General features: G+C 37.3%; 1 protein-coding gene across 1 annotated transcript; it reads left to right on the top strand.

The window, feature by feature from the left end:
* Positions 1 to 6,359: 6,359 nt before the first annotated feature.
* Positions 6,360 to 25,711, top strand: LOC122141827 (mucin-1-like). Its single transcript, XM_042750043.1, has 5 exons — positions 6,360 to 6,568; positions 20,037 to 20,300; positions 20,397 to 20,545; positions 22,801 to 22,929; positions 24,080 to 25,711. The coding sequence occupies exons 1-5, from the start codon at positions 6,487 to 6,489 to the stop codon at positions 24,269 to 24,271; spliced, it is 816 nt and encodes a 271-aa protein (XP_042605977.1). The 5' UTR covers positions 6,360 to 6,486; the 3' UTR covers positions 24,272 to 25,711.
* The last annotated feature ends 1,733 nt before the right edge of the window (positions 25,712 to 27,444 follow it).

Genomic DNA, 27,444 nt, shown 5'->3' with positions numbered 1-27,444 from the left:
TCATAATAATGAGCCTTTAATTGCCTACATAGCCTAATAAGTGCTCAAGCGCATGCAAAAAAGGCTTTCCACAGTGCACCAGCAAATATTATAATTATGAATCTGTAAGGGAAAAACAGCAAGTACACTGCATTAAAGAAGTCTGCGACAATGACTCATCTCCGCAGCACCTGTATGCATGTTTCATTCGGATTACATAATGTGAGAATATTTGTTTTTTGTTTGAATTGGTTCATTTTAAAGTTTCACTTTCTATAGGTATATTTTTCATGTATGTAATAAGGCAAACATCCACGGAGTTTCGAAGTGACGCGCTCAAGTTCACAGAATCCAAGATGGCAGAAAGCGCATCATGTTTGCTTTAATTATTTTACAAAAGCGCAACATTTCATTAATATTCTGAGTGCACACAAATAAACGTAGAGTCTTTATAGATACAAAAGTTGCATTACTCTTATCTGTATGACCAAAAAATTACAAAGTATTAATAATCGCAGCGGCACTTCCATATGTCATGCAGTAGCGTTCAGCTTCCACACTCCGCACAAACATGCACACTTTTTTCTAGGCTAACATTAGATTAAGCTGCCATGTAAAGTTGCTACTACATACATATCTCAGATGATAAGCCATATTTGAGGTCGATGAATGTTAGGTGAGCATATGGATGTCCTGCCCAATGTACTATAGTACCACATAGACCAGGCATTAACGATTTGTCCGTCACGGACTGAGTGATTTCGCCACCTCATGTGGAAGGTTTTTTTTTTTTTTTTTTTTTTTTTTTTGACTAAGCAACTAATAAAATTTTGGTAATATGCATATAAACAACCTTTTATTTGGCAGAATATTCATGGCTGATAGTAAGACATGCAAACATAAAAGAAACCCATACTAAACGCGAGAACAGCTAGCCTATATATTAAAGATATAATCAAACATTTGGAGTTGGGATAACCTCCAAACCAAACCAATTAGAATTTTTTTTTTTTTCTAAAATGTTTATATTCCAAGGTAGATTGCTGGCAACAGCCATTTTAGGATATTTCAGATTTGGTCTTAGTGACTTAGGAGTCCTCTTCACTACTCCTAACGTTTCACAGATTTAGGAGCTAATTTTAGCACTAAAATGCTTTGTGAAATACTCTAAGAGCAAAAATTTTGGAGTCCTAAATTTAGGACTGACACGCCCATTATTTTTAAGATTTTCTCCTACGTAAATCAGCAAGTTAGAAGCTATTTTTATTCTTAAGATGTTTTGTGAATATGGGGCCTGGTTTCCAGTCCTGCTCCTGGAGGTCCAACATCCTGCAGAGTTTAGCTCCAACCAGCAACAGCACACTTGCCTGGAAGTTTCTAGTGAGTCTGAAGACCTGAAGTGGTTCAGGTGTGTTTAATTACAGGTCAGAAAACAATGCAAAACAGTGGCCTTACAAGAGCAGGTTTGGATGCCCCTGTTCTATTCTCAGCACCAGATCGATCATCCCCACCTAATAAAGTAACACTGAACACTGGACAGATGCACAACAGCTTAACAGAAGCATCACTGCATGCAAACCGCAGTCTCACAGACACAAATTTCTCCACCCTTCCCCACTTCCTTACTGGAGTCAGGGGAAGCTCAACACTCTCTTTAACTAGAGGTGAAAAACATCCACACAAAGCTAGAAACATGTCCAGAGTGCAGATGCTACATTAATTGAGTTCATACTTTGGCTTTTGACAGTATGGTAGAATTTGCTACTAGGACTGAGTGATGTACTAAATGCATGCAATGATATAACAGTATTATAACATGGTGATATTTATATAAACCAGTTCAGTTCATGTAGCAGTTGGGGGTTCGGTGCAGTTGGGGGTTCAGTGCCTTGCTCAAGGGCACCTCAGTTGTGGTATTGCCGGCCCGAGACTCGAACCCACAACCTTAGGGTTTGGAGTCAAACTCTCTAACCATTAGGCCACAATTGTTTGGTCAAATATATAAATACTTAACATTTGTAAATTAACAACATACATTCTTTTGAATTTTCTTTGCTTTAAAGAATTGTGAAAAAAAAAAGTTTTGCTTACAGTGCAGCGCATCTGTTTTCAACATTGATAACAACAAAAAAATGATTCTTGATAATAATTGAGCACCAAATCAGCATATTAGAATTGTTTCTGAAGGATCGTGTGACACTGAAGACTGGAGTAAGAGCTACTGAAAATTCAACAATAAAATCTGCAAAGGTGCGGATTTGGGTAAGCATAAGAGACTTCAAAAACATAAGACAAATTATCGACCCCAAACTCTGGAACAGTTTATACACAGTATGATCAAATATCTTTATATTTAGATACAATTATTTTAACTGCACCCAGCCTTATTACTTATATGTATGAGCATATCTCTTAAGCATTCCACATGGAAGTCATCCTCCTTCTCAGTGGAATGCTACTAACATTGTGGCAGTTTGTGTAAACCATCCCCCCGCCTGCCCCCATGGACTGAAAAATAAACAAGGTCACAGTAGGTCAAGTGTCTGACCATTTACCCACCACCCACTGTGCCTCATGATGCCTGAATGGTGCCTAAGCTATGGCCCACGGCCACAGAGAGGCTCTGTTTGTCCTCTTGTGGAGCCGCTGAGTGAAGGAATATTCACATGTTATCTTCTGTGTTCTCACAAGCATGGCTGAGGAAGGAGGCAGAACATACACGCTATGAGGCAATCCCCTTCTCAAAACCCCCGAGACTCTTAAAGTAAGAGAAAAGGAGGAAGAAAAAGATGATTAGCCTTCTCAATGGTAATTCAAAACAGGTGCCTTAGTGTGCATTTGTGTGGTGCAAATGTGCACAATTGCTGTATGTTTTCATGTTTCATGTTATGTAAACCAAAATGACCCATTCCACAAACAGGAAATAACAGGAAGCAGAAAATATCACTAACAGGAAATGTGCTGATTTGCAAGTTTTATCTCACTGTCCAGTCCTTTATGTAAGGGTGGTGCGCCATATGGTGAAAGCTAGGGACTGGTGAATATAAGGTCTCTGGTTTAAGCCCCATGAGGAATGAGTTATGAAATACTGTACCCCTGATTAAGATGCTTAACCTCAGGTTACTCCAGGATGAAGGAGAGGACAATCTTAGTGTTCAGATGTTTCCCTTTCATAGCTCAACAATATTCTATTATACTATCAACTTTGTCTCAGATGGTTCTTCTCAGATGAACAATACACTACTGGTCAAAAGTCTGGAATAATTCATTTGTGTGTGTGTGTGTGTGTGTGAGTGTGTGTGTGTGTGTGTGTGTGTGTGTGTGTGTGTGTGTGTGTGTGTGTGTGTGTGTGTGTGTGTTTCTTAAGGTCACCAAAGGTCTCTTAAGGTCACCAAAGCTGCATTTATTTGATCAAAAATACAGTAAATGCAGCAATATTGTGAAATATGTTTACAATTTAAAAGAACTCCTTTCTATTTTAATATATTTTAAAATGTAATTTATTTTTTGTTGAGTGTCACATGATCCTTTAAAAATATTTTAATATGCTGATTTGTTGCTCAAGCAACAACATTTCTTATTAATAAAAATTCTGTTTAATGTTTTGTGGAAACCGTTATATACAACCATACAACAGTGTGTGGTAAATAAGATTTATATATATATATAGATATATATATATATATATATATATATATATATATATATATATAGGGATAGTATATATATATATTAGGGCTGTGCAAAAAAATCAAATGCGATTTTCATGCGCATCTCCTCAGTAAAGGCGCTCCTGTGATTAGAAGTATATCTCCAGCACGTACGTTCAGATCAGGATTGCCAGGTTTTCAGAACAAAACCTGTCCAATTGCTTCTCAAAACTAGTCCAATCCCGCTAACTTTTCCGGGCGATAAAAATACACGTTTTTGGCAGGGTTCCCCTGGTAATATTCACATTTTAGGGGCTAAATATCACGTTATTGGTATTGGGGTCGCTTCAACCCGCGAACATGAAAAACAACCACAGACTTGAAAAAACTACAAACACAAAAAAACAGTTAAGAACACATCAATAAGAACCATTATTAATAATTTAGTGCCAATAATAACTGAGCATTAAATCAGCATATTATAATGATGTCTGAAGGATCATGTGACACTGAAGACTTTGCCAAATACATAATTTAAAAATAGCTGCTTTAAAATAGAAATTGTAATAATATTTCACAATATTACTGTTTTTATTTTTAATTAAATAAATGTAGCCTTGGTTATACTTCAAAAATGTATTTAAAAAAAAAAAAAAATCAATATTTCAAACTTTTGACCGGTAGTGAAAAAAATCAACACAAATAAGGAAATTGTTAAGTATAGAGCCATAAAATAAGTTGGCAATATTTTAATTTGGCCTTGGATGAAAGAAGAAAAAACCATGAAAAGTGTCTTTGCTCTTCATTTAACCTCATAGCTGTCTTCAAAAAACAATTAAGATATTTGTTTTTTTCTTTTACTTCAGGATTGTAATGAGTACTTGAAGTTGCTTTTATAAAAATATACACACTAAACGGCTACTTAAGTACTTAACAGTCATTAAAAGCACAAGCTTGTTCATTTTTCATTCATCTGTCTGCTTAAGAATATATATATATATATAAAAAAGTCACCCACTATGAAGCAGAAAACAGATGAGTTTTCCTGTAAGTTATGGTCACACTAAGTGCCTGGAGTGTCTTGTGTTACAAAACCACAGCCACAGGAATTAATTTACAGATTCGTTCTTTTCATTTAGTCCATCAATGATACATTCAAGAGACATACTGGCCATGTGTAACTGGAGTGGCTTCTTTGCATAAGGCAGAACAGCTCAGGTTACATGTGGCTCCATATGTGGAGTCTTGGCCATGCTGTTGGACCCTCCTTACACCATGGTGTTAAGAGGTCCCACTCCACCCAATGTCGATGGCCAGAAACCGAACAGCCCAGGTGGATGTTGAATGTTTGGGCCTATCGATTGTTTATCTTCCAAAAAGACAGAACAGAAAGAAGGAAATCAGTGTTGCGGTGTGCGTGTTTCTTCCCTGAGAGGTCAGGAAGGGGCTACAGCGTGGGGTTCACCCAAACCTATCACCTCAAAAAGGGAGGGAAACTAAAAAAGTCAGGCTTGTGGGAGGGGGACACATGTTCTCCACTCTCTCCCCCTTCTGGCCGAAATGTTTGACAAGTAATTTTGCGAGCAGTCCCCAAGAACACACAAAGCTGCTCACACAGCACTGTTTCCAGATGTTCACTGTGCAGCGCCAACACACAGATACATGTGAATGATTCCCACCCAGTCACACTGAGGAGAAATTAAAGTGTGTCCAGGGGAAATGCATGAGGGTGTGTGCATGTTTAGATACACTGGTGCATGTGCGTGTTGGCTTGTTCAGCTTACCTTCCGTTCTTCACTTCCTTTGTGTGCATTTGTTGGTATTTTTGGGTGATTGAGGGTTAAAGATGACTCGCTGTATTACTCATTGGTCCAAGGACACACAAATCCAGCGTGTGTGACGTGATGTGCTTTCACAAGCTGATCAGCTATGAACACAGTATAAAGTATGCAGAGAAGCGAGAAGAAAGAACAGTTTGGTTAATACAACACACATTTGGCATAGTTAAAATAACGAAAAGGAACTATGAAATATTATTTAGACATGCAAAATTCATTTAATCAGGGTTTTAAACTATTCAGACCCAGGTACAAACACTCTGCCAGCCCTGGGACCTCAAATATAAAGAAATATCTAGATTTTCTCTGTAACACTTCAACAAACATTTGTAACTATTGAAGATCATTTCCACATAATAAATGAACAGTTATTGTGAGATTGTAGGTCATATTGTGACATAAAAAGTTAAATCATGAGATATAAAGTGCAAATGTGACATAAAATCTGGATAAATCTAGCCTACATAATAATGTACAAATAATAATAATAATAAAAATTGAATTATATATCTGCCATGAAGCCCCTGTCAAACCCTCTGTGGACCACTGGATAAAAATCCTGTGTTTGGAATAACAAAGTTTGGAATAACATAAATTACGCAAATTATGAAAATTTTATATTTAGGTAACCTAATAAAAATAAACAAAATTAAATTAATCGCATAATTCACACCTGGTATATTCAGCAAACTATCAGTGAAATGTTCTTAAGATTTTTTAAAAATTAAATCACATTAAATTAAATAAATCCACAGCCACACATATCTCTTATACTATCAAATGCACACAACATGAAGGAGGTGGCCTTCCCTGCAATAAGATAAGGGCGACGGAGAGAGAGAAAGAGGGAGAGAGACATGGGGGGAGTGGAGAGGGGCCATATAAAACCCCTGGAGCACAAGCCATGCTTTATCCTGTGACCCGCTCGTTTCTGTCTCAGGCACAGGAAAACCCTAAACTCTCTCAGCCTTGCCCCAGCGTCTGCACACACTCTCTCACACACCTCAGCGTGCTCAGAGATGAGAATGGCTGTACGAAGAATGAATGAGCTCTGGAAAACGATGGGTCTGGCTTTAATGTTCGGCTTTCTTTTGCTTCACAGTAAGTTTATTTGAAGTCTTTTGTAAACTGTACTGTTTTATGCCTTACATGCAGCGTTTTGTGATTATACACTCTTTTAATGTTCTTAGCTTTCAAGTTTCTTTCTTGAATGGATTTATAGGAACATCTTTTTTTCCTCAGGAAGTGGATATATTATATTTTACGTTGTATAAAAGCATCACAGTTTTTAAATGCTAGTATTTGGGGGTTAAGTTTATTCAAGTTTAATTTAAAACATTCTCACCTTGATTGATGGGACAGCTGGCAGTTTGTAGTGTTTACTCAAAGGAGACGGAGTTAAAAAGTTAGCGGGAAAACTTAAACAAAGGGCTCTGGTTTGAAGTGGAAACATGCCGTTGATCGTAATTGCGGGCTATATCCTGCTCTCCATCTGGGTGGAGCTGGCTGAAACATGGGCGTATTTGTGTTTAGAGACTGAAGAGGTTGGAAAAGCCTGGAAACTGTCTGAGGAGTCTGTTAAGCATCTTCATCTTGTTTTCTGAGACTACATTTGGTGAAATTGTCCTTTTCAAAAGCAGTCGTACATGTAAATTTGTTGTAGGACCACAGTGTTTGGTTCATGTTCTCCTGAAAATAGATGGATGTTTACATGATCAGCCAAAGGGCTGAAGACAGTTGTGTGTAAAAGGCACTCGCCTGCATGTCCGTTTTTTTCCAAAAAGGAGTAAAAAAAAGCTGCTTTGTAAGTGACGCCCTTGTGGGCAGGGCAGTACGCCCCATTCCCTTTTCCCAAGAGGTGAGAGTTATGCTGTAGGTTTAACGGTGGGAAGGTTTAAACATGGAGCAGCTTTTTAAGAGCATGGTGGTTCAAACAAACAAACTTTTAACAGGAAACTAGTGATGTTAAAATTGAAAAAACATAAAAAAAAAATAATAATAATAAAAAAAAAGATTTTGTATAAAAAAAGTTCTACAAAAAGAAACAGATTTCCATACCAGACAAACCCTCAAACAGAACATAATCAGTTTTCAAGCTAAATGAAAAATGTAATTAGGCAGCCTGCGTAGTTAGCCAAAGCTAGTGTGTAATATGAAATCTGAAGTTAATGTGCCATACATTCCTATATTAATCCTCAAATGTTCAGCTCAGAGATTTTAATAAGAGTAATGTAAAACTGTAAACCAGCTGAATCCATTAGGCTGTAACAGCCATGCTGCTGTTAAAGACTTCGGAGGTTGCAAGAAGACATAGTTCAAATGAAGCCACTTTGAGACCGCAAAGCACTATACATTTCCATTCCCACCAGTCTGTTAAATGCTTGACACTTTAGTGCAATTGGCACTCCTGTGAGACTTCACCAATGGACAGTCAGAGTCTAGCAACACTTTTCAGACAACCATGGAAATATGCGAGCATGGAGTATTTAGATCATAAAATTAATGCCTACTGTCTCTAAGACAATGTTAATTGACTGCAAATTCAAACATCACTCTAGTGACTGGAAACAGCAGCCCTGAAACATATTAACTTCAATACCACTTTGGCACCATATTCAGCACATTTCACATAATTCCATGACTTCACTCGAAGCTAAAATTGTTGTTTATATGTTTTAAATAACATATTTGTGTTGTCAGTTTGTGCTTGTAGTGCAAACAGAAGCAGATCACATTAATAAGGTCATGGGTTCAATTCCCAGAAAATACATGAACTGATAAAACTTACAGTATACCTGAAAAGCATCTGCTAAATACATACATTTAAATTTACAAAATGAGAAAGAGTGAACTGAAAAACCTTCAAATTACGATAACCGGATCAGTGGATTCAGCAATGTCGACAGGCAACCGCATGCTACAGTTGCTTCAGAATTAAATTAACCAAAGCTAAGTGGCTAAAAAGGGTCAAATTACATGGTATTTGAATAAGAACTCCAAGGAAAGACTCAGAAGAACTGCATTCCAACCGCCCACCCACAGTTCAAATGTGACAGTGACCTCCCAACGCATGTATTGCTCCTTAAGAGGTGCAACCTTTCTCAACTGATGGATGGAAAGGGCAAGAAAGAATGATTCGCTATGACAGCCTGTTGGCAAATGTGTTTAGTTGAGCTCACATTCTCCCCATAGTTAGGTTAACCACCCAAACAACACCCTGCATTTCAGTTACCACCTTTTCCCATGTAGTGAGTTCACCCATTATACACCCTGGTAGCAATGTGGCATTTCAGTGGACAGGTGCTAGGATAACGGTTGGTGCTTCCCAAGCATCATGGAATATTATTGAATCTGGCTGCGATTTGAGCTCAAGTGAGAAAACACCTTCACGCGTCTTTAGCTCCCTGGCAGACCTTGTGTCCCTCAAGCAGGTCTTTTCCCGGTCCTAAAACCGTTACTGTGGTGTATTACAGTTAGATATCTGGATAAAATCCAAGGCCTATATCAACTGTACCAACAGAAGCCAATTCATCCACCCTGATCTGGGAATTTCCAAACTTCACAAAGCAGATGATGTATAAAGCCACTATTATCAAATACGTAAGGTATTTTTTATCACATTGGATAGGACAAGCAAAGCTATTAAGTGGACAGCAGATGCATATTTTCTTGGGTTTAGCTATACAAAGACACAGTCAAGGCACAAAGGAAGAGGAAGTTCATGCATGCCAGTGCATCACATGTGATAAAAACAAGATGGATGGCAGGGGTCACTATGGGGCAAGGAGAGAAATAATAAGCTTGTGGACCTCATATCTGCATACCCTGGTTCTGGAACATTCTCCTTGGTTTACGATGCACTCTTTGGCCAATAAAAACAAGCAGCTGCCAGTTTCTCATGGCTTTAAGCTATGCCTGGCATTCCTGCAGTCCCAGGCCACTCAGGTGAGGTTAATGTCATGTACCCAGCCTATACTCAAATGCTGTAAGATATCTTACATCACTCCGATTTGGGTGTGCTCGGTCTCACTGGGCTTTTCAGAGATGCATATTGATTGAAACTGAAAGGGTTGAAAATAAGCAATTCATTCTGTGATTATGTGAAAAAATCATCTGAGTTAGCAGTAATTATTGCAAGTTGCATGTTTAGACGTTTATGTCCATCACTTCACTTATAATTAAAAATAGGACAAAACAACTATTACGTATCATATTATAAACAAATGTGAAATAACAACTAACAGTCATGTTAATTAGTACATCAACTTAAATGAGAAAAAAAGACAATCTGGATACATATCAGGGTTTGTTGTTGTCGCTCTTGTGAGTCTGTTATTCTGAAGTTCCCCTGGCACTCCAATGTAGTTTTGCTGTTATTGCGTCTCTCACAGCTGGCATCCAGCTTCCAACCCCTCTCACTCTGACACTGCACTCTGGTAATATGACTATCCAAAAACCTGAGTCCAAACATTAGTGTGTAATTAGCCTGTGGTTCAACAAAATCTGTAACGAGCGGAAACTCTTAGACACCATTTTGGACCAGTCTGCTGGTTGGATCATCATATTAGTCAAACAGCAACTTAGAAAATGATGGTAAAGTTTCAGTTCCTCAGAAACTTTCATTTTAACCTTTGAGTTTTAATGTGCTCACATTGATAAGTAAAATCCTGTACGTAGTCATATTTTTCTTTTTTTTTTTCTTTTTCTTTATTTTCCATGATTAAAGGATTAGTTCAGTTTCAGAATAAAAATTTCCTGATAATTTACTCACCCCCATGTCATCCAAGATGTTCATATCTTTCTTTCTTCAGTCGAAAAGAAATTAAGGTTTTTGGGGAAAACATTCCAGGATTTTTCTCCATATTGTAGACTTCAATGGTGGCCAATGGGTTGAAGGTCCAAATTGCAGTTTCAATGCAGCTTCAACGGAAAACACGATCCCAGCTGAGGAATATCTTATATTCTTATATTAATATTATATTGTATCTTATAGTCTTATCTAGTGAAAATTTTGTAGAAAATGACAGATCATTTTGCTAAATAAGACCCTTTTTCCTCGGCTGGGATCGTGTAGAGCTCTTTGAAGCTGCATTGAAACTCCAGTTTGGACCTTCAACCCGTTGGTCTCTGTTGAAGTCCACAATTTTTCGACTGAAGAAAGAAAGACATGAACATCTTGGATTGCATGGGGGTGAGTAAATTATCAGGAAGGTACAAAAAAAGAAGAAGAATAAACTCTTATCAAATGGTACAACAAATATATCAATATATCAAATATAAATGTTAATTTTATATATACATACATTAAAATATTATTTTATATACAAATGTACATTATTTACTATCAAATGAATATATATATTATTAGAAAACTGTACACTATTTGAGGACAGAGCCTTTTCATTAATTGCTTTTTACATACACAAATTGAGTTATACTATTGTTGTGTTTTTGTAATACTTGTTTCATGCATGTAACTTTATGGAGTAGTTTGCACTTCTATGGCGGTTTCTGCCATTTTGCCTGAGGAATAAACAGAGTTAATGTGGCTTGGCTGAGCCTCTTTAACCGATGGGGTAATTGCCGGGGTAATTAATGTTCAGCAAGCAACACAACACTGGGGCAATTCTACCTAATGTTCCCTAATTGAAAACATAAGATTGTATCCTTTGCTTGCCATCAAAAGCATGAGGACTTTCTCATGGCAGTCTTTCCTCCTTAACCACAGCGTTACAGAGTCCAGGGGATTTGTTACGGTTAGCTAGAAAGTGAGAGAGGGGGCAAAACCCAACCCCAGTTTTTCTTTTGTGTGATGAGAAGAAAAAATCAGAAAGAAAAAAACAACACCCCTACACTCGTCTTTCTGTTGTGGCCTTTTCTCCAAGCATTGTATAAGCCGAGCATGGCAGCGGATCAAACATTTAGATATCCAATTACGTTGTCTGAATCAATCTGCATGATGATGTCAAAGAACAAGAGCTTGGAAAAAGTCCATGGACATCTGCAGCCACGCATTGCTTGTGGTGCTGACAGTAAGCTGCAAAAGGAGGCGGCAGCTGGCAGTTAGAGGGGGTTACAAGAAGATGCCTGTTTTGGACACTAGGGGGTGCTCTTTAAAAAAAATAAGGTTTGAAGCATTAAAAACACAAAAATCTGCAACATTCTTTAAGCAAACCATAAATCATACCCTTATATAATCTGTACTGTGTTGCTGTAAAGGGTTATTATGTAAATGAACACTGCAAAAACAGTGAATGAGACTCTATACTATAAGAATAGTAAAGGCACCCATTAGTAGGTGGTCTGTGTATTAAATATACGTCTCAAATTGAGTCCAAAGGGCTCAGGAAAGGAATTACTGTGTGAATGGATAGCGCACCGTCTATAGTTTCTATCTGCGATACCTACATCCTGTCTGGCTTGGGGGAACATTCCACGCCTGACGCTAATTTGATTAATTCCTTCACCCCGTTTTTGTTTTGTCAGAAAACAACTGGGCCATGGGCTCATTGCTATGTAAACTCTCAGGATCAGCATGCTCACAAATGGAAATAGTTCTCCCATAGTTGGGGTGGATAGAGTGACCACTGGATTTGTAGTGCGTCAGTTAAAAGTGGCCATAAAGTTCTTTGACCTTTTGAGAAATAACATTTTGAGATTGCGCCAACATTGCATCACAGGGGCTTCCGCTGGAAGATTTTTAAAATAAACTAATGAAAAAGATGACAAATACTACTAAAAAAATGAAATGTGAAATTAGAAAAGCCAAGTTTTCAATGTTGGCGTGACTTAGACTTATTTGAAAGTTTTAAATCTTAAAACTTCTCTCCCAACAGAGGGATGAATAGACTGATGAATGGATGGATGGTAGATACATAGAACAACAGATAGAATGATAAGTAAACATATAGAACTCAAGCCTGCTTAGGTGAGGAGATTGGGCTGCAGCTGACTCTCATCACCAAGATATGCTCTCTAAGGCCTGGGCGGAGAAGCAATGAGTCCCAGGCTGCCGTCCAGCCTTGCCGGCTGCAGACGTCAGAGTCTCATTTTAAAGCACAAAGTACACTGGGAGGAGAGTACTTCCCTTGAGATCTGTGCATCTGGAGATTGAGAGAGATGGACTCCACCCTGCTGGACAACACGTTAGTGATTATTAGAGTGATTACTGACCCTTTTGAGTTGCCTGTATCCGTCATCAAACTCTTTCCTCTTTCACTAAGCTGTTTATTTAGGTTTCTCCTGTTTCAAGCAGACCCAGAGATAGGTGATCTCGAGATGGCCTTCTGTCCTGCCAGATAATCATGCCACAGATCTGTGTGATGACAGAAGAACAAGGGGAGGGCTCTGTTAAGAAGACAGAGACTGTCCCAGAGTTCAACAAGCTTGTGATTTAAACATTAATGTGGGTAGAGATTAAAGACACTCCCTTATGAGCCGTGAAAAGGCAGATCGCTTATCGTTGCATTCCTACTGGGGATTGAGCTGAGGATAGCATCCAGAAATCCTCCAGAGTCGGAATGAAAGGAGACATGCCTTTAGATTCCCAAAAATAAATGTCTCTGGGAAAATTACAGTGACATCGTTTTTAGTTATATGAGTAGGCCCATGGGACATTTATAGAGGCAATGATCAAAAAATGATCTATTATGATTTAAAGTCTAATTAAAAAAGGTTATCTGGAGTTCTTCTACCATATTTCTAGTTCATGTGAATAAAAACACAAAATCTAGCTCAATTATTGAAATTTGAATCCTACTTTACAAACAAGACTTAAAGGAACAGTTGACTCGATAATGAAAATTCCATTATCTACATATCTGGCAAAGGTAAATGATGGCAAAATCTTCATTTCATGGGTGAACTATCCATTTAATGAGGTACTTACTTTAAAATAACCTTAAGCATTTTACGGGCATTTCTCATGTTTCCAGGGATTCTGGAAGAAGGAGGAGGTTTTAGCTCTCAGGTTTATATCAGAGCTGTCAGGACGTGTCTGGCTAAGCTTACTACCGTACATCCATTCAGGCAGAGCTGAGAGCGTGAGGGATTTTGAGAGTCTTTGCCTGAGATTGTCTCATTACATAAGACCAGACGTGCCAGAACACCATGGAAATGATTAGAGTGATTCTTGAAATCTGGAGAGCACATTTGGTCCCTGTTGTGTCACTTTCCTTAGGAAAACAATGATTCCGGTCATATTCCTGATGTATTTGAGGATGAAAAACGTGCATCGAAGTGGTTAGGTGGAGTCACATACTCTCAATCTTCCAGAACTCTGTTTGTGCTTGCTGTCGAGCATCCAGATGTCAGACAGATGACCAGATTTCACTGCAGCACAAATTGTGAAATATTAGATACGTCAAGATGGTTATCTCATTTGGGGAAAAAAGTTGATGGGTTGAGATTTATGCTTGTTTAGACTGCAGCAAGACAACTGACCTACTTAATCAAACTAGAAACCGAATTATCTAATTTCTAATCTGCATCATGGTGACTGAAAAATAATCATTAATAATTTCAATCTTTCATCTTCAGAGTAGCGTTTTAGATTGTGTACATATTTGAAAGTGCAAGAAAGTACAGTACATGCTCGATTTATTTAGCTATAAAGTGGCATGACTGAAGATCATAGTTAGTTTAGTAGATTTAAAATGAGACATCAAGACAGATGTTAGCACACCAGACATTTCATAATGCATTTTGTAACCATTTAAAACTGTAAAAAAAAAAATTATATCAAGAAACAATTTATGCATTTTTACGTGACTACTTATGGATTTTATGCATAAATAAATGCATATTGTGAGAGTATGTAGAAACTTTATGCATAAAATCTACACAACATTTATGGATAAAATGTATGCATTTTATGCTAGAGCAAATTTAAGCATAAAATTTATGCATACACTCAGACAGCACACTTACCGACTGCCCACATAATCACGATTTGGCAAACTCAGATTTGACTGGCTGACAAGGTTTTTATCAGTCCCCCTGGAAACAAAATTGTGTTCACAAGGTTTAATCAGAGGTCTGGCTATGAGGGACAATATTTACATGGAAATTCATTTGTTAGGCAAGACTTGCTCCCAGATTGTCAAGAGTGACCTCATTCACCACAAATATCAGTGCTCCCTGGTATATAGATGGTGACATCGTAACATAATACAACTTCCTTCCTTGTACTGTAAGATACCAAGAAAACCTTACACCTTTTGGGTACTGTTTGGATTTATATTTTAGCAAGTAACATCTACCTAATTTCCCTTAAAATCCAAAAGTACATAACTATGATGCACTAATTCTAATTTCGCATAACACTGACTTGGTACAGAAAGTATGCAAAACAGGACATTGCTAGTGTGTGGGATCGTGCTGCTGGGAGGAGAATTTTGTTTTGTACACAGTTAAAGACATTCGTCTTCATACACATTGAAAAAGAATGTGGCACTTTGCATTTGTAGAAAATGCACAAATACATAAGTGTAGTAGTAGTGTAGTGTAGTGTAGTGTAGTAGGGATGTAACGATTAACCGCAAGCCAGTTGAAAATTTATTAAAATATGTGACGATTTAAATCGGTTGAGATGCTAAACAAATCGCGATTCATTTAGGGGTAGGAGTTTATATGAATGCATGTCTGATGGGAACTTCTATCCTCTGTATAATGCATATTAAAGTTCCTAAGTGCAGCGCTGCTTTGTTTACAGCAGAAACCAAGTAAATGCTTAAATGCCACCTGCTGGCAGAGAGTGAATCTGCATCTCATTCAGCTCGTCCACCATTTCATGTAGATATTTTTATGTATAGTTTCACAAAACTGAAGTCAAACCATTCTGTTTTTGCTTCAAAATTTCAAAATTATACAATCTAATTTAAATTAAAAACTGCTCATGTTGCATGTATGCAGCATCTTTGTTTGGATGGTTGCCTCTAATTTTAAATGGAAAGAGCATAGACAAAGCCTTATTTTGTTTATATGAAGAGATTTATTTTTTAAAATTTAAATTAATTATTTGAATATTTCAATTTAACAAAAAAAAAAAATAGTTTTGTTATTTTCATTTACATTCTATTTAAATTTTGTCATTTAGCAGACGCTTTTATCCAAAGCGACTTACAAATGAGAACAATAGAAGCAATCAAAATCAACAAATAATATGCAAGTTCTATATTAGTATAATATTATAGTTATATTTCAATTTCACAAAGAAATGTACAGCATTTTGAACAAAAAATAATAAAAGAACACAATCAATATTTAATATAACCCAAACATCACTATATTTAAAAAAATAAATAAATCGTGAATCAAATCGAATCTACAAACCTAAACCTTTAAACGAATCTAATCAAGAAATTAAACAATATTTATATAGAACCTTACGAAAAGAGGGAACATTCTTCCTAACAATTATTATATCAATAAACATGTCAGGTTTTGGCTTGCGTAAGAGCTTGCATAAAACTTAGTTTTATTAACATTTTTAAGAGCTGTAGGATGCATGCCCAGTTCAGCCAATTAAAAGCCTGATAGACGTGCTTACAAGATACTCATGGTGTTTCTGTTATGAGGAAGGGGTGCTTCAAGCTGTGAGTGTGGGTGAGCACCATCACGGTGGCCATGCATCCTTTAAAATGACAAAATGCTAAGAGTCACAAACAGAAAGTGAGCTGTCACAGAGATTTGAGCTTGATCAAGCACAGATTGTAATTTCTTGGTTGTTTAACTAAAAAGATTCATTTTAAAGTGATGTGACATACAGCCAAGTATGGTGACCCATACTCAGAATTCGTGCTCTGCATTTAACCCATCCAAAGTGCACACACACACCCGGAGCAGTGGGCAGCCATTTATGCTGCGGCGCCTGGGGAGCAGTTGGGGGTTCGGTGCCTTGCTCAAGGGCACCTCAGTTGTGGTATTGAGAGTGGAGAGAATGCTACATTCACTCCTCCCACCTACAATCCCTGCCGACTCAAGACTCGAACCTGCAACCTTTGGATTACGAGTCCGACTCTCTAACCATTAGGCCATGACTTCCCATCAAGGATTGTTGTTCCTGCATGATACAGTCACACCTGTTGAGACAAACGTAGAATCACTTTATGATCAGACTGTGGAAGATATCTTAGTATTTCTAGTTAGGAAAACAAAAGACAATCCAGCATGAGCTCCAGATGGCATTCTGAAGCCTCCGTGACAAGTTTGATAGCAAAACATGTAGTGTCCTAAATGACACCAGAAATTGTTCTAGATTTAAAACTCAGCTGCTCCAATTGGCAATGCCAAAAAACTTTGTCAACTCTTTGAGAAAACCACTTAAAAGACTATTCCAGGTTCAACTGAGCATTTGTGCACAGCATTTGTGGCACATGAAGTTATCACAAGAATTAATTTCTAGTTGTCTCATTTCCTTTAAAAAAAAATAAGCATGTTAACATGACTTTATGTGAAAATAATCACTATCTATTTACCTAGAGTGTTTGACCATGAACGTGTCAGTCAAAAGTGAAAACTAGTAGAAGCAGTTTTTTCTTATAATGTTACTTTTAGCAAGAACTCAAGTTCAATGAAAATTGTGTATATTGCATAGTTAGTTGAGGATGCAACACCTAAAACAAACGAGGAAACAAATTCATTCGTACTTTACACCCGGCCACTCGCTTCCTGCATTCCACATCTCTAGACATAACTCTTTACTAAGGAGTGTGGTAATGTACAGCAAAGACAAAGGTCTTGACTTTTCGAGGGTGATGTTTATTTGCTCAGTCAGTGTCAGGAGCATTACCCTCCTGCTTAAGTTATTAATAATGCAGAGTGGCTGTGCAAACAAGGCACATTTTTGGAGAGGGTGGAGACGGAAGTGCATTAAAATAACAGGCAGAAAAGGCCAGGCTTTTTTAACCTCTTCTCAACCTCAGGGTGCACCTACCACCCACATGCTAGCAAACACTGAGCGGCAGGCTCTGGAAAAGGAGGATCTGACAGCCTGGGGTGGGTTTCCCGTACAACGACATAACTCGCTGATTAACCACCATATTACGATGCATTGTTGAGGAAACGAACTAGCTAGTCACGACTGTTTCCCGAAACCATGGTACCTGTGTCGCAGATCCATTGTTTAAACCACGGTGGTTTGAGCTGTCGTTATAACGTTGTTGTTCTTCTTCTTTGATCTAATGGCTGACTGGTGCCATGAGCACATACCGCCACTACAGTAATTTTGTTTTATTTGATCTTTTCATCGAAAATATAATATTTATAAGCACAATAGAAAGAAATAAGTTAAAAAAAAAAACTGTGATGTACTGTAGGCTACTGTTGTGGACACCTGTTGCTTATTTTGCTCAATATTTTTCCCTATTTAAGTCCCCTTGCCATTCAGCCATGTGTTAATGAAAATGACATGAAAAAAACAATTTTCAAAGCATGAAATTGCAGTTCTTTTGGAGGAGGTGGAAAATAATAAAGTCCAGCTATTTTCAAAGCTGAAAAACAGCATTACAAATGCTGACAAAAATTAAATCTGGGCAGAAATCACTCAAAAAATAAATGCTGCTGACTATGGGTACGAATGAAGCCCAGAAGGAGTCAGGAATAAGTGGAGGGACTTCGCAAGTGTGACAAAACGGAGGGCTGCGGCACGTAAGAGGGAAGCAAACAAGACTGGTAGGGGTATCACTTCAGTTCCTCCTCTCACTACAGAGGAAGAAAAAGTTTTGGCCATCCTGGGGCCTGAAGCATTGGAGAATCCTTGGAGGTATAGATGCATCAACCGGGCCTTTGCCTTATTAAGTTCAGGCTTTCAACATAACATACATACATACTAACATAAGGCCCTCTCCAGTCTGGCCCTTCAACATCAGGCCTTCTCCAAAATCCAAAATCACCAAAGGGTCCTGGTCTATTGTTCTCTTCCTCTGCTTCACCTCCATCTGAGGTCTCCTCATGAGCTGAGCAATGTCCTCTGACACAGAAGGTGACGCAGAAGTCAGGCATTGTATATAAATGCCTGCATAGGGACACATTTTACCCCCTTTATCAGAATCAGAAAGAGCTTTATTTCCAAGCCCTGTGGTAAATGAGCCCTTGTACATTTGCAGGAAGGGCTATCCAGCCATTAATGTTCAAACAGTGTGTGATCACCAGGGGATGTTCAGTGACATTGTGGCAAAATGGCCTGGAAGCACACATGACACTTTTGTGTGGCCCAATCCTGCAGTTTGCCAGGTGGCTGAAGAGGGTGGCTTTGGTGAAAGCTGGCTGATGGGAGACAGTGGATATTCTCTTCGCCCATACCTCCTGACAGACTTAAATGAACACTTAAAAACATTAAAAATACTTTTGCAAACAGTGTACATACTGTGTGAGTTTCTCTATATATATATGTACATACATACATACATTCACACACACACACACACATTTGTAGAGAGTATTCTATATTCTAATTCTGTAAAAACAAAATCTAATAACTAATCTTTGATTCCTGAAACAAATAGTTTTGAGTCAGTTCTTTTAATGAATGGTTTGAATAGACAAGTTACCAGTTTGAATCAGAGTGAGAATTTCATATGTCAGCAAAATGGACATATAACCTAAATGAACACTGGAATTGAATCAGAATCTATTTTCAAACTAAACAAGTCCTCTTCTGAATCCTCTGAACAGACACATACACTTAAAATTATGACAAAATACCCATCTCGGGAATCATTCAGGTAAACGCAGTCAGTTATGTCATAAGTGAATGAAAACAGCTGAGAAAGAAATCGGATGTGATGTTATATTGAATCTGTGTATCAGGTCTTAAAGGGACAGCAGCCTATAAATACTGTCATTAATGATCATCAAACAACAAACATTTTTTCCCTAATTATGACATTTCTGTATATGAATACTACCAACCTTATTTTATTTGTAACATATTCTGTTGTATTTATCTATGCTTGTGATTTGTGTATTTGTTCTTATTTTTACTGGCTGTTCTCGTCTCTTTAATCATGTTTAAACTTTCTTTGTTAGTAGTATCTGCTGTGGTATCAAAGAACTACTTTGCTTTAAGTAATAAATGGAAAGCAAGTTAAATTGAAATATTTTTCTTTTCTTGCTGATCTTGCCGATTAATCGTCTGATTTTTGACTTTTTAAAATTAATCGGCATCGGCTGATTGTGCTGCAAATTAGGCCTCTAAATCAAGAGCTTATGAGTAAGAATTAAATATACTGATGTTGCTCTCTAAAACCAGCAATTGGGCCTATGATATGTCCCGCCCCAACTTCCTGTTTCAGTAGGAAATACAGCAAAAACTGACTAGTTTGCAAATAGATGAATGTTCTGTGTCTGGAAGTAATCTACCAAACAATGAGCTATTTTTAAGCAAAATCTAATGTAATTGCTGTTATGGGCAGCACATTAATGGCAATTTTGTGCAGATTTTATCATGTCCTTCATTTTTTATGTAACATGACGCTACATAATTCACCAAGGTGAGGTGGAAGTGCAACCTAAAGCTTGTTGTTTTACAGTATTTGACATCTTCACATTTTTCTGTGTTACCATGCAGGTTGTCAGGGAGAGACTACAAGCCTGACAGCACCCCCGACATCATCCCCAACAGCAACCCCGAAAGCATCCCCAACAGCATCCACAACAGCATCCCCAACAGCATCCACGACAGCATCCCCGACAGAATCCCCAACAGCAACCCCGACAGCAACCCTGACAGCATCCCAGACAACATCCCCGACAACTGCAGATCCAACACGTTCAGCAACATACTCAACTTCTGGGCCTGCTCTTGAAAAAACAACTGTCTCCAGCCAACCAGGTTCTGTTGACAATTTTAGGATTCAATTTTGACAAAATTAATTTCTTAAGTGTTTTTAGTTGGTGATAATACTAATTCTTGATTCTTTGGTTTTAGCAACTCGATTAAATCCCACTACCAGCCAGTCTACATCTGTAACAGAACAATCAACAACCATAGACCCAATGACCAATCATGTAAAGGAGACAGGAAAATTAATGACGGGGAACAATTCAGTCCCAAATCAAAGTTCCAAAATTACAAATGTAAGTTGAACCACTAATAATAATAATATTATACTAACATCATTGTACCATGTAACTGCCATAGTACTTTTCTATAAGGGAAGTAGTACTATAAATACAATTGTATATGCCAAACATTTACTAGATTTCTATAAATCAAAGCACCACAATATTACCATTTTATACTATCAATGTACCACTGTACCTACAAAATACATTTTTGGCAAAGGAACATTGTGTAACTGCATTTATATTTTTGTTTACATACATGTTCATATGTTACAGTGAGGCCATATGAGCATCATAACAATGCACACATCCCATATTTACCCCAAAAGGTCAAGAGCTTAAAACAATCTAAACTCCACTATAAAGTACCTCTACAAGACTTTTCAAGTATTTCTACTTTGCCAACCCAAACCAATGCACAGAGTGACTTCAGATGTTTTGAGTTGCTGTCATCTGCGTCCGTGTACATTAGAAAGGAAGGAAGCGTTTGTGTCTGAGAGGATAATGTTTAGCAGGGCAGTTTGAGCTGTTGATGCCTGTGAGCTCAGATTAGGGAGATCCTGTTTTGTCATTTGCTAGAAATAATCCCTCCACACAAAAGATGAATGAGTGGGAGAGAAGAGGGGCTTCCTCTCACTGCTGCCATGCGGTTATGAACCCAGGAAAGAGGTTAGAAAAAAGAACTGGGGGGTAGATGATGAGCGTCCATTGTTGGCAAGAACAGATCTGAGACCGGTGAAAGTACTGTGGGTGAGATGATAGCAGCGATAGGCCAGTCTGACGCAGGATCTGTATTTTTTTTTCATTATGATAGGCGTTGGTTATTCTGGCATGACGCCATGGGACGAAATGGAGCCCACACATGCTTTTTTGTGAAAGGCAGGGAGAGGTGCTAAACTCCAAAGACTCCTTCCTGTTTACTTCCTCTTTTTGTTTGCTATATGAAGCTTTGTACAATGGATAAGTTTTGTGTGAGACGCATGTCAGGAAGAGTGGAAAAAGTCCAGCGCTTACAGATCCTACATATATTAAAGAAGCAATAACTGTTTTTAATATAAAATCATTTATTATAAAATAAAATGGTAAAAACTAAAATCAGTGACTTTAAATGCTTTAAAAGTGAATTAACGATTATGAAAAATGGATATTGATTTTGAGATTTAATAAAGGTTACATTTCACAGTGTCATTAAATTATTAGTGTTTTAAAGATTAATGTCAAGTGAGTATTAGATAGTGGTGTTTGAAATATTTTAAAAATAAATATTTAATTTTTAAAAAATAGGGGAAATGAGCATGCACAATTAAAGGGATAGTTCACCCAAAAATGAAAATTCTGTCATTACTTACTCACCCTCATGCCGTACCAAACCCGTAAGACCTCCGATCATCTTCGGAACACAAATTGAGATATTTTTGATGAATTCTGAGATCTCTCTGACTCTCCCATAGACAGCAAGGGTCCTTACAGGATCAAGGATCAGAAACATAGTAAGGAGATCGATAAAATAGTCCATGTGACATCAGCGGTTCAACTGTAATTTTACGAAGCTACGAGAATACTCTTTGTGTGCAAATAAAACCAAAATAATGACTTTATTCAACAATTCATTGAATCGTTCCTCTGCGTCACCCTGGTGCCATTTTGGAAAGTATCATATACATAAACAAAACAACGTATGCTGTTCTGTGTCAGCAGCACTGTACCTGGATGCGCCATTTACTTTGTTTACGCTTTGATCTGAACGTAAACAGCATATCCGCATATATACATTGAATACATTAAGTATGTGATGCTCTCCAAAATGACGCTATAGGGTGACACGTAGGAGACTAATCGATCTCCTTGCTACGTTTCTGAGCCTTGATCGTGTAAGGACCCTTGCTGTCTATGGGATGGTCAGAGAGCTCTCAGAATTCATCAAAAATATCTTAATTTGTGTTCTGAAGATGAACGAAGGTCTTATGGGTTTGGAGCAACATGAGGGTGAGTAATTAATGACAGAATTTTCATTTTTGGGAGAACTATCCCTTTAAATATACAATATCTACCAATATTGGTGAATTAATCTGTCATTTTGATTTTTATCAAAACAGACCTATGACGAAACATTACTGCATGCTGTTAATGGACAACCCAACTAAATCAACATCACTTGATTATAAAACCTATAAAATATGACTCAAATTGCTGTTGAAGCTCTCCAATATTAAATCCATGTTTTTGTTAAACTTGTTGTTTTTGTGTTTCTCTGGCCGAATAAACAGAAAGACTCTGGATCTTCTCCTGCTGTTTTTGTGTCTGTGTTGGTGATCGGCTTACTGCTTGCTGCTATAACAGTCGGCATATACTACTTTAAGTGCCATCGGCGAAACAACGCCAGAGGCATGAAACTGGTGAGTGTCAGACTTACTGAACCCTAGAAAAACATCTCATTAATTGTAATGTCCTTTCTTGAGGATGCGATCAAATGTTCTAACTCAACACTAAACCAATCTTTGCAACACAGTTACACATTCATTCACTTCCTGCTGTCTAAACCCTCAAACTGATGACTTCACCAACAGTATCTCCACCACCAAGTGTTCCCAATCAAATTCCCATTTTGAATGTGGTATGCATGTATTTAAATTGCAAAGTTCAGCGTATTTGGTAAGGAAATGTTTGCCAAGCTCGTAATTAAGAGGGAAACAATTGGCAGCATATCAGTGCAGCGCAGTTCCTCTAGCACACGCCCCATCAAGAATGTTCAGAACCACTACACGTGCTTGTGAAAAACTAACTGTTTCATCTCCTTGCCAATAGTTCTAGGCTGTTTTCCTTCTCTGTTAAATGATGAGAAATGATGAAAATGAAACAAAGTGCACTCTCGGCAGACCTCAGAAAGAGTGAAAGCATGCACGTGTGGAGATTTACCGCTGATTACAGAACCAGCTTTACTGACGAGATGCTCATTAATATTGTGCCGATATTTATCGTGCATCCCTAAAATCTTCCATCAAACAAAAATGATTTTATGGAAGTTTACATGTTCTGCTCAAAGAACACCCTCACCTCAGTTCAAGGGTCTTACTCATCAGTGCTGATTTACAAAAATACTGACTAAAAAATGAAAATCTTAATTTTAATAGTTAAATGCAGTCAATGCATAACATTTGATAAAAGTCTAATATAGAATCTTGATATGAACGCCATAATTTCTCATCAAATTCTTCCAAGACCTCATGATCTACTTGATTAATCATTGTCTCATTTGTGTCTACTGTCATTTATCCCAAGAACTTTTAGAAGAAGCATCTCCTTATTCTCCTAAGAAACATGAAGTCTCCTGAGTTATAAATCTTATGCTCAATTTATAAATTTGAGCAATACAATTTTTTCTCTGGGAATATTTCTGGGGTTAGTTCTCTTGCAAAATAAATAATAATAATAAATAATTATTAGTAAAAATATAATAATAATATAATAAAAAAAATATAAAAATGTAATAATAATAATAAAAGCAAAATAAAAATAAAATCTTTGTTTATATTTTGTTTTCCACAGGCTGAGGAGTCATACATGGCTGACGAGGAGAATCAGGGCAACACTCTGGTGTCTGTGGACCCTCTAAACCAACCTGAGCCCCAGGAGAAGCCCAGTCTTAACGGAGAGTCTCAAGAGGCAGTTAAGGCCCAAAATCCTCCTGCTGCCACCAACGGCCACTCTACCACCAAAACAGCAGACACTGAGCTGTGAACAAGCCAAACTGCCACCAAGGGTCTGGGCGGAACGCTTAGTCCCTGCTTCTTAAACCCAGCTCACACTACTGCATTGACCTTGGCCATTAAGGCACAGGGGAGACAAAGACTCATATTCCCACTGCAAAATGTTCAATTTAAGTTCATACAGAACAACTTTTGAGGCAAACTGGTTAAGTAATCCTCCTCCCGATATATTAAAATAAATGTACACATTTCAATACTATATGAAAGATTGTTGTATGTTAAGAAAACAGTTTTAAGTACCAGTTATGACAGTGATGATTTATATAAAGAACATTATATAAATTCACTCAAAATATGATGCAAAAAAAAAAAAAAAAAAAAAACATTTTAGTACAAGAGGTTCACCCTTTCAGTATAATACAGTACTGCTGTGTGGCGGGGGACCTTTCCCATGAGTTGCTGGCTTATATAAGAACAGCCAGGGCTGGAACGGAATGCCGGGAGGATTCTTGCTTCTGTCCCAGCACTCCACAGCTTCCAGCTGAGAGAAAATCACATGACACTATAAAGAAACATTCAGAATCCAACGGATGTGAGTTGTGTTTTTGTTTGCGACGGGTTGTTTGTGTGTTTCTAGACTGTATGAAATGTTTTATATGTTCGTCTTAGTGTAGAGTATGATTTGACCAGTTAACAGTCTTGTATAATTTTGTTAATATCACTGCATGACAAAGTAATGATTCTTGGAGTTGCTGAGCATGAGAAATCAGTTCAAGCCTCAATCCATTAACTCCATTTCATTGCTGCAAACAACCTTTAACATACAGTAAAATCCAACCAATTAGATATTCTGCAAAGCCCGTTAGTGCTCAGGGTGACAGTTAATTGCTATCTGACATTTCTGGATTGTGTTACAGCTTAAACGTACTTTGTGAACCAGTATTACTTTTTGTAATATTTTTATTCTAGACATTTAGATGTAGTGTTTATGGATTGAATGACTGATTTAATCGTTTCAATGACCTGCCTTAATTACTAGAAGTTTCTTGGGTGGGTGCATTTAATTTTGTATCTGCATTTGCTACTACACTGTACAAAAGTTATTAGGCAAAAAATGATGTAATTGGGTGCAGCCATGAAACCCTGGACCATCGTTTTTAGTTTTAGCCGATTCGCAAAAAAACATTTCTACACTACTTTCAAGCCTATATCTTTTTAAAATTGTTACACTTCTTCACAAAATTTCTGACACAAGACTGACTAAACTTATTGGTGCTAGAGTGACTGTATCTCTTAAAATAAACCAATAGAAAATTATTTTTTAAATGTACATATGAAAACCATGTCCTTTATTTCAACTATGACCTTTTGTTTTAACATTCCGGTTGTTCCGTCATATTTTGGATCGGTGTACAAGCATTGTGTTAAACTGATGTATGTTTGTGATAGGAATAAAGTTTTGAAAAATAAATTGATATGTGCTAACTATTCATTTCTACTTTACCCCAGTGAGACCTCGTCTTTGTGTGCCTTGGATCTATATGATCCAACTTTTCATTTATTTGGCTGCTAGGCTGTTTACTCAAGAATTTTGTGTTTGATATGAAATGCACACATATGTTCTCTCTCCATCTCTCCCTCATCCTTCAAAACACGTGTAGAAATCTGGCTGGCATCTAAAAGCCATTTAAGCAAACAGCTGGTTTGCATAAGAGGGGGTGATGACATCAGAGAGCAGGGATTCGGTGGGGTTCAGTGGACCCTCATCACTTTAAGAGAAAGCAAGTCAGCATTTATGTGTTACAGACTGCTGTATCACGCCCTCTGAGTTCTGCCACTAATCACCCTAAAACACAAAGTGGTAAATGGGATAATGATGATATTACAAATAAAATCTCCTAGAGATATTATAATATAATATACTATATTATTATAGTATTATATGCTGTACTATACTATACTATTATATTAAATTGTATTTTTATACATATATAAAAATATAATAGACTGCTACTATTACTAATATTATTATTAATTATTATTATTATTATTTCACCTCTAATACAATATTTCGACAAAATAATATATCACATATAATATTTCTAAAAATAGAAAAAAAAAGGTTTCCACTGTTATATAATTTTCTATTTTTGTTAGATTTCTGCTTACCTACAGCAACAGAAAAACACTGTGGCTAAGAAAAATGCTTCAAGACATTTACTGAAAAAAGATTTGCTTAATTTAGAAATGCATTTTTAGAAAGAATATATTCTAAATGACATTTTATGGCATGTATAAGTTTTTTTTCCATTCTGTCAATGTTTTCAATGTTTCTAAAAATAACATTGAAACTGCGGGGGGACTGTGGGGTCATCAAAAGATACCACACAGACTACTTGTTTAGGTAATTATCACCTCACTCTGCTGGAAGTCAGACTGCGGTCTTGTCTGAAACCAGAAACCAGGCCCAGATCCAGACCAAATCTGTCTTTATGCAGTCTTAAGAGATCTCAAGACCAACACCACAACATATTTCTTTCAGTATTTAGCAAATATTGATAAAAACATCACTGTAACCAACATGTAAGAAAACAGGAAAAAGATCATTTCTGACATTTTCCTTCCTGGAGCCAGTTCATATCATCTCACATATTTTGAATGGTGCGCCTTATGATGTCATATTTAATCTTCTCAGGATGCGCTTGTTCTTCATAAACCATGATAAATATGTTCTACAAATCAGGAATCACCCACTTATAACCACACACTACAACCCAGAACATAAACAGAACAAGGACAAATGAGTCTGGTACAAACAAACAACACTGAAGTACAGCCTTCCTTAAGGGCAAAAATAAATCCATATATATCATGGCTTATCTCTGACAAGAACGACAGTTTCTTAAAATAACCCATCATGTAACACCATTCCATGCCACTGCATTTACAGTTCCATAAAATAGACATAGTAGGCCTACTCTAAGTGTACACTATGGTAATGCCATTGTACTTTTTTTTTATATGAGAGTTTTCATTAATTAAATGTTTTTACCTGCAATAGTTGCTCCGGGTGTGTGTTCACAGTGTGTGTGTGTGTGTGTTCACTGCTCTGTGTGTGTGCACTTCGGATGGGTTAAATGCAGAGCACGAATTCTGAGTATGGGTCACCATACTCGGCTGAATGTCACGTCACGTCACGTCACT

This window comes from Cyprinus carpio, chromosome B23 (genome assembly GCF_018340385.1).
Source record: "Cyprinus carpio isolate SPL01 chromosome B23, ASM1834038v1, whole genome shotgun sequence".
Classification (NCBI taxonomy): Eukaryota; Metazoa; Chordata; class Actinopteri; order Cypriniformes; family Cyprinidae; genus Cyprinus; species Cyprinus carpio.
This window is presented reverse-complemented; position numbering and strand designations above follow the sequence as displayed.